Raw genomic sequence first — 8685 nt, forward strand, 5'->3', positions numbered from 1 at the left:
CCCTAAGTCTGGTTGTAATGAGTTTCATATACTAGTATCATGTATATGATAAAAATATATAATACTACATTCATAGTACATAATACCATCTGTTAGTATTATAGTTAGTTTATTTATTGTCATGCATGACACATATTAGCACATCAATTAATATGATACAGTATCTATGATATGATACTCAAATCTTTTTTCTTTATTAAATTTTATCTCATCTCATCAAAAATATTTAGTTGGCATACATGATATTACATATAATATTCTCATTACGACCAGCCTAACAAAAACGTTCAAAAGACAGTAGTGTATTCATGTATTGCAGTTGATTATACAAATATTAAATTAAACCAATATGATTTTGGGTTCTCGTAAAGGCATCCTTTTCTGTTTCATTATATTATAAGTTTTTAACTTGTTTATTAAGTTATTGTTGGTGTCACTGATCACGATAGTTGGCGTGGAATTTTATAAATAAAACAAAATATATTTTCTGGGCGTCTTTGTAGCACAAGCTTAAGGCGGCCCCTGGTTATTAGTCGGAAGAGTGAAACCGCGCGATTTTCTGCGCGCCACATTCCTTCTGGTTCCCGCGAGAGATTTTTCAGTCCCTGATCAACTTACTCAACAGAAAATCTTCTAGGGTCTCACCGCCCGGTGAAGTCTCGCTTATCCTTCTGCTTTCCAGGCTATAAATACGGAATGCAACGACAGTATTTGCACCAGCACCAAAGGCTACGCGCCATCTCCTTCCTCGTGAGCGAGCCACCGCAGCACGTACATCTGTGGTCTTCAACCATGAAGCTTCGGGCCATCTCCGTGGTGTGCATTCTCCTTTTCCACCATGGTACGTGCGTGTGTGCAGCACCATTACATATATTTAGAAGATTAGGTATACCTGTAATAATACAGATTGTTTTTCATGTCGCCGGTGGAGAATGATTAACACCGATCGATCGATGATGAATTAATGTTACAGCTGCCCGTGTGGAGTCGAGGCACCCGTATCATAACTGGTACAACATGTTCGTCTTCGGGGATTCCTTCGCCGACGACGGAAACGTTCCGGATAATATGGGGCAGCTTTCGCGTGCGTGGCATTACCCCTATGGCCTCTCCTTCGCGGAGTACAACGGAAGAACCCATTTTTATTCGACCGGCCGCTTCTCCAATTACATGGTCCAATCCGACTTCATTGGTACGCACATACGATATGTCCAATTTTACACCCATCATCTGATCTTGCTTAATCTGATTATGTCTCATTTTAGACCCATCATCTGATCTTGCTTAATCTGATTATCAGTAAGTACCTTTAGCCTTGTGTCCCAACCCTGCTTGCTTTTATTCGTCACATGGTCTCGTTGCAGCAAAGATACTGGGGATCCATGAAGCCCCTCACGCATACAACCGAAGTTTCCTGCAACTTCCCCACTACGGCATGACCTTCGCCACCGGCGGCTCTGGCGTATTGGAGGCGCCGCAGGAGGTGCCGACCCTCGGCCAGCAGGTCGACAGTTTCGAGAAGCTCCTCAGGAGGAAAATCATTTCGCCCGCGCGCCTCCCCGACTCCGTTTTCCTCATCGCCATCTCCGGCAATGACTACATGCCCACTGTCTCCCTCCTGGGCAACTCCTTTGGCAATGTGACTGTGAGTTCTCGGCTTCTCGCTGGCTACCTTTTACAACAGAAGGTGGATTTTATTGACTAAAAATGAAATATCAAGTGGATAAAAATTAAAAACACCATGAGCACACATCTGTCCTTTAGCTGGCTACCTAGCTAGCTAAATACTCCCTTCATTCCTAAATATAAGTTTTTTTAGATGTTTCACTAAAAGACTATATACGGATTTATGTAGACATGTTTTAAAATGTAGATTTACTGATTTTGCTTTGCATGTAGTCTTCTAGTGAAATATCTAAAAAGATTTATATTTGGGAACGGAGGGAGTAGATCCTGGATTACCATGCCATACCTCTTCATATCAATCAAATGCTACGTATTTCCTCTTTGCAGGCTGCCATTTCCGAGACTGCGGGAAAGGTAACGAATGGGATCGTGGCGAACGTGAAGCGGCTGCGGAAGCTCGGGGCGAAGAAGATTCTGGTGAACAACATGCACCCGCTCGGCTGCACGCCGCGGCGCACCAGGCCTAGCAACTACACAAGCTGCGACGACCATGGAAACATGGTCACGTCCATCCACAACAGCAACCTGAAACAAAAGCTGAGGGATAGCCCCGCCATCCGCATACTCGACCTCAACACAGCCTTCACCAACATCATCAACGGGACCTCCGGTACGTACGATGCAAGATGATATATTTATTCACTCATGGATACGTTCGTGTTTACTTGACGTGCATATTTTATTTTGTTAATGATATATATGCATGTGAAGAATCGTCGCCACTGTCAGAGCAGTTCACGAACAAGCTGAAGCCGTGCTGCGTGGCTGAGGATCCCGAGGGTTTCTGCGGGGAACTAGCAGGGCCCTTCGAGCATCTTTACAAGCTGGACGGAGCTAACGTCAAGAGATATTTCTATTGGGACGACATGCACCCCACACATGCAGGCTGGGAGGTCGTCATGGCACAACTTGAAGGGACCATCAAGGATTTCCTCAACATGAACTAGCCACGTGTTCTTAATTTTGGTTTCAGTTTAGTTTTTTCTTTTTGAATTATATGTTTTCGCAACAGATTGTGCTGTATCCACTAGGTTAAGTTGGCTGCCAGTTGTCCATCGAACTGAACATCTCGTTCGTTCATTGGTCATAAATTGCCCAGGAAGGCGATCAACTCTCTGCAGATGCTCGTTTGTTGGGAGATATGAAATGAGAGGAATGCTCGGGTCTTTCGAAACAAGGCTTCCTTGCCGTCGCGGGTGGCGGCATCGATCAAGGATGAAGCAAAGACGTGGGTAGTGGCGGGTGCTAGGTTTCTGGGTAATATTTTACCGGGAGATTGATCCCCTTGCTCCATCCTGAGTGGTCATGTAACCTTTGACAATGTTTTCCTTTCTTCTTAATTAATGAGATGAGGCAAAGTTTTTGCCTCCGTTTAATAAAAAAAGTAAAAAAAAATTGTCCATTACAAGAAAATCTTGTTAGTTCATTGATCATGAATCTAAGTGTTATTTCAGCAATCATGAATTTTATGTGCACTTTCATCTCTGCGGTATACTACTTTAATTGTTCATAAGTATATTGTCAGTTTGTTTCAAAATCATTCGCAAGACTACTGTCTTCTTTTCCGATTATTATTGTCGGTTGACTTGCTCTGAAATAGAACATACATGCATCGGATCATGCTTTTGTATCTTTCTTCTCCATCTTTGTATAGTTGGTATTTAAGGGCTTCATTAATTTAAAAGCCAAGCAAAAGTCTTCTTTCCAAGAAAAAAAGCGAGTCAGGCCATGTACAATTCTAAGTTTTTGATTATTGTTTCTTTTCTTTCTATTTCCTTCATTTCCTATTTTCTACATCTGCCCTAATAATAAAGCGCAGAGCGCTTCTGTCGTCCGTCGTGGCCTTTTTGCAAAAAAATCCCTCTGTTTTTGAGGATTCAACCCGCAGTCCCTGATTCAGTGGATATCTGAAAAAACGTTTCAGATTTGCAAGAAAGCCCCTGCATCTGTAAAGTTTTCACTCGCGATCCTTTGTTTTATCTTATCCTTTTTCCAGCAACGACGGAGATCTGGAGGGGCGACGGCGAGTGGCTTTAGCGGATGCCTAACGATGGAGCGGAGAGGAAGTGATGGAGATGGACCATGGGGAAGGCGGGCGGATGAGGCCCTGACCTGGCGACGGACGGTCGCCGGAGCCACGGGTTGGAGGAGATCCGGAGGGGCGGCGGCGACTGGCTTCAGGGGATGCGTCCTTCATCCCACACAGCGGCATGCCACCTCGCCACCGACGCCGGGAAGGAGATCTCCAACAAGGTCGGCTTCGTCTACCAGCTCAACATCTCGCCCAAGGTGCGTATGGCATCCCCCTCTTCCTCTTTTTCCCCCGTGGAATCAGCCTGAAGCTTGGTGCCCTCGGGGCTTCGATCTGATTACAGAAGATGGGAGTTGACGAGGAGATCTTTGTCGTGGACCTCAAGAAGGGTGCCGTCTCTACAGGTCTCGATTCGTCTCGTGCAGGTTCTGAATTTCGGTTTCTTGGGCCGTGTTTGCTGAAGAAATTATTTCTTCCTCTGTTGTGGCTTCGGCGTGCAGGGAAGTAAGAGGGGACGCCAGACGCGAGCTTCACCTTCACCGACGACAGGTTGCCTCCTAGGGGCGCCTGCAGGAGCGCCTCGAAGGAATTGGAAACATTGGATACAAAGCCCTTTCTTTCTTTCTTAATGTCATGAGATGAATATTACAACTGTTTTAAATCAAGAATATGATGCATTTGTTTAATAGCGCTTAACTTGCGGTAGAAATAGTTTTTTTAGTAACATTGTTGTATTAAACTTCCAGTAACATTGTTTCAGTTTCTTACCATGGTAAGAACATTTCTATGTCAATGAGGAGAGAAATAAAGGTGCTGCATGAATTGTCTCTCAAATCAGTAAATCAGTCTCCTGCAACTGCAGTTAGCTTACCCTCATTTTATGTTCATTTTCTTTACAAAATTATTAGTTACTATCCTGACTACTTTTAATATGCTTTGATATTCCATTCTTCTGAATTTTTGTGCACGTCCTTGTGGGTGCAGGGAGAGAATTCTCCCTCTTCTGAATCTGCAGTCAGGAAGGCGGAGGATGTTGTGAGCAGCATGATGGCCAAGGGTTTTGTGCTCAGCATGCATCTAACTGCTCTGTACAGGAAATACTTTTTTCAACGACGTGGAAACTTGTCTCTTTTAAAAAATTTAACCTGAACTCTTAAAACTGTGCGCGCTAGTTGGAGAGAAAGAGTGGCCGCTATGCCGCACACATCCATGTGATTTTTCTTGTCTGCTAGTGCATGTGATTGTTGCTATTAAATGTGTTTGACTTGTCACATCTGAAACAAAAAAAAAAACAGATCCATGCATTTATTTTGGTTTTCCACTTTTTTTGAAAAAGTCATATCTTTTGAACGTGCGTTGGAATTCAGAATCGTATTCACCGTTGGATTCCTTTCGATGAGATCTTTGGAACTAGATCCCTATTGGTATGTTTCGACGAGGTTATTTTGATGCCAACTCTTGTGCTATATGATGCAATTTTAATGCTACAATGTACAACTTTAGTATTGTATGATGCAATTTATTTGGAATCAAATTTTAGAGTTGTATCATCCAACTTCTCCTCGGCAAATGGCTATTTAAACTGCTTACGGAAAATGGTGTATGGCAAACACTCCTAAGGAGGAAATACATTGGCTCAAAGGCATTGTCCCAAGTATATTGGAAGCCTGGGGACTCGCACTTTTGGGTTGGTCTAATGGCTACGAAGAAATACTTCTTTCGCTGTGGATACTTTGCTATTAAAGATGGATCGGAAATTAGATTTTGGGAGGATAAATGGCTAGGCAATGCTACACTCTGAGAACAATATCCGGCTCTATACAATAATACTCGTCACAAGGGTGATACTATCTCCATTGTTCTGGAACCCTTTCCGCCAAATGCGACGTTCCGAAGAGATTTAATTGGGCCTAGACTTGTATCCTGGAACACTTTGTTACTACGACAGTCCACAATACAACTGTCAGAAGCAGTCGATGCATTTCGTTGGAATCTACACGTGAATGGTAAATTCACGGTGGACTCTATGTACAGTGCTCTGATCCAGTCAGATGTGTCGGTTGATAATAATAAGCAGATTTGGAAAATGAAGATATCGCTTAAGAATAAAATGTTCGCGCGGTATCTTCGTCGAGGAGTCATTCTTACGAAGGATAAGTCGAGGAGTCATTCTTACGAAGGATAACCTTATCAAGAGGAATTGGCATGAAGTACGCATTGTGTTTTTTGTCATCATAATGAAACAATAAAACACTTGTTTTTCATTGGAAATTGTCTTCTTCTATATGGCCAGTCATCCAAGTAACTTCCGGCTTGTATCCTTCATGTAGTGTTGCTAACATATTTGGCAACTGGTTACATGGGATAGATCACAAGTTTAGAATTCTTCTTAGGGTAGGAGTGCTTGCCGTTATTTAGTCGCTTTGGCTATGTAGAGATGATAAGGTGTTTAAGGATAAAAATACTTTCTTTATGCTGGTTATCTACATGTGTACCGGTATGCTCCGTTTATGGTCATTTCTATAACGTGTGAAGAATCAAGACCTGTTTATGGAGGTGTGTACACACTTGAAGAACACGACGAGAGATACTTTTACCTGAGATGGATGGCAGCATGATCTTAAGATTGGCCCATCCCACAGTTTAGATGTCATACATTTTTTATACTTGTATCTTGTGTTTTATTTTATGAGACTAGACTTGAGTTAGTTGTATGTATCTTAGTTATGCAGATGTCGGGTGTAATGCTTAAACTTTTTAGTAATAAAGCGCCATTTATCTGAAAATATGAGGTTGCAACCTAACAACCATGACAATCTGATGTTCAACTAGTCTACTATCCAGCAACTACCTAGTAGTCAATGTGCAACGCTCCCCCCAACTCGTGGATGTGTATCTTTTCATTGTTGCCACACCCTGCCCCACCTCCTCTACCAGCGACATCTGCAACTTGGCTTGAACAACTACATATTAGTCGATGTGCAACTCCTCCTCCCTACTTATGGATATGTAGTTTCAGTTGGCGGGGACAACAAACGGAGTTGCACATAGTCTGCTAGGCAGTTGGCCGAGACAACATGCAAAGTTGCACAACTCACAAACAAAGCTAGTTGAATGATGAAAATTCCACATTCATGTGGGTAGTGAAAAATTACATATTCATGGGCAACGGAAAATTGCATATAGACAGTGCACTAAAGTTGCACATCTCACTAGTAGGGGTGGTTTGGACCGGGTGCTAGCAGAAAAACTACACGTCCATGGGGTATGAGAAAAAGTTGCACATCATTGTTATACAATTGGTCGTGACAGTATCCAAAATTGCACATTCACTGCTAGGCAGTTGACCGATGCAGAAAATTGTGAAAGCACATCCACGGGCAAGGGGAGAGTTGCACATCAACTACTAGGCAGTTGGTGTGGGCAACAGATGAAGTTGCACATCTTCACTAAAAGGAGATGGTTTGAGGGTAGAGGTGCCATCAGTGAAAACTGCGCATCCATATGATAGGTGAGAAGTTGCACATGCACTATCAGGTAGTTGCACATTGACCGCTAGACAGTTACACACAAAATGGGAAATCATAAAAAAATGTCCAAACATACCATACGAGGGTTCCAACGGTAAAAACAGATCTTCATTTCGATGCACAGTTCGAAATTTATGGTTTTTAGAAAATTTGAACACCAAAATAAAATACGTTCACAATATTCACATGGGTGCTTTGCAAACAAAAAAAACTGTTCAAACTTGTTCATACGTGTTCAGTTTTCCTAACATGAATTGGAAAAGATAAACTATTTCCATTTGTAGATTGTGGGGACGTAATATTTTCTTTTCCAGCCGGTCACTCCGAAGCACTAGCGGGTCAACAGCCACGCACTAGATGCGTCCAAAACTCAACGATTTTGCTTTGTTGTTGTACCTTTTTTGTCATTTTTTCTGCTTTTATGTTTTAGTGGTACGAACATGTATCTAGTCGTACATTATTTTTTACACACATGAAACACGAGTAATGTTTTGATTTGATATATGAACACTCTTATTGAGGTTCAAGAAAATAAACTAATTTTTATATTATAATCTTGGGAGTTCCATAAAAAGAATGTTTCCAAACATTGTGCTTGTACTGTTTTTTGGTTCTCAAAAGTTGTAAGATGTACTCCCTCCGCCCCATAAAATGTCAAAAAAACGTCTTACATTATGGAATGGAGGGAGTACCAAAATAAGTTGTCGTTGTTTCAACTCATTGGAGGAGGGTGGTGTTGCTATTGGATTTTGTGAACTTCATGAGGATGTAGGAAGAACTTTTCAACCCTATTTTGCTACAACTTCATTATAGTTTCATACTTTCCCCTCTAATGAAAGCACAGAATAAAAACTAGTAAGTGGGAGAAGAGTAACATGATGTATTGATGTTCATATCCCGGTGCTTTTGACCTCCACTATCCTTCTATGGTCGATGAAGTTCAAAGTACTAACGACTTGCAGCATTATTCGATTCAGTCTGCCGATGTTGTGAGTGTAGTTGGTGCCCGGGGAAATCATGTTGTAGAAGTTCACCCCGCAATGGTGTTTGTGCTTAGCCAGTCGCTGAAAAAGGGCCCACCAGAGGCCTCCTGCCTTTTTCTAAGTGAGTGAAGAAAGAAGGAAATAACAGATACGATGGTTCGTTGGCACCTTGTTGAACCCTTGTGACCGGTGGCGATTCTACCGGGCATGCTTCAATTAATAGGCTCAAGCCTGCCCTCTGAAATTGAAAATTGAAAATTTACTACTGGTTCCTAGCCCATCTCGGCCCACTATCTAGTGATAACATGTTGTTTATTCGTTCCATCCCTTGTACGGAGAGGTTGAGCCTGCCTTTAATTTTCATCCAAGATTCACCATGACCAATTATTTTAGTTAATTACTAGTTATGTGTTAATTCTTTGCCAAGGGAACCATATGTTTTGTAATATAGTAA

At 42.1% G+C, this 8685-nt stretch overlaps 1 protein-coding gene across 1 annotated transcript; it reads left to right on the forward strand.

The window, feature by feature from the left end:
- The first annotated feature begins 1435 nt into the window (after positions 1-1435).
- On the forward strand, positions 1436-2633 carry LOC123428859 (GDSL esterase/lipase At5g03610-like). Its single transcript, XM_045112976.1, has 3 exons — positions 1436-1645; positions 2014-2299; positions 2398-2633. Exons 1-3 carry the CDS (start codon positions 1436-1438, stop codon positions 2631-2633), a joined length of 732 nt encoding a protein of 243 aa, XP_044968911.1.
- The last annotated feature ends 6052 nt before the right edge of the window (positions 2634-8685 follow it).

This window comes from Hordeum vulgare, chromosome 2H (assembly GCF_904849725.1).
Source record: "Hordeum vulgare subsp. vulgare chromosome 2H, MorexV3_pseudomolecules_assembly, whole genome shotgun sequence".
Classification (NCBI taxonomy): Eukaryota; Viridiplantae; Streptophyta; class Magnoliopsida; order Poales; family Poaceae; genus Hordeum; species Hordeum vulgare.

Bases quoted from the DNA above. Each gene is read 5' to 3' on its own strand.
- LOC123428859 (XM_045112976.1), top strand. From the start codon at position 1,436: ATGACCTTCGCCACCGGCGGCTCTGGCGTATTGGAGGCGCCGCAGGAG. The intron at 1,646-2,013 runs GTGAGTTCTCGG...TCCTCTTTGCAG, and splicing joins ACTCCTTTGGCAATGTGACT to GCTGCCATTTCCGAGACTGC. The intron at 2,300-2,397 runs CGTACGATGCAA...ATGCATGTGAAG, and splicing joins CATCAACGGGACCTCCGGTA to AATCGTCGCCACTGTCAGAG.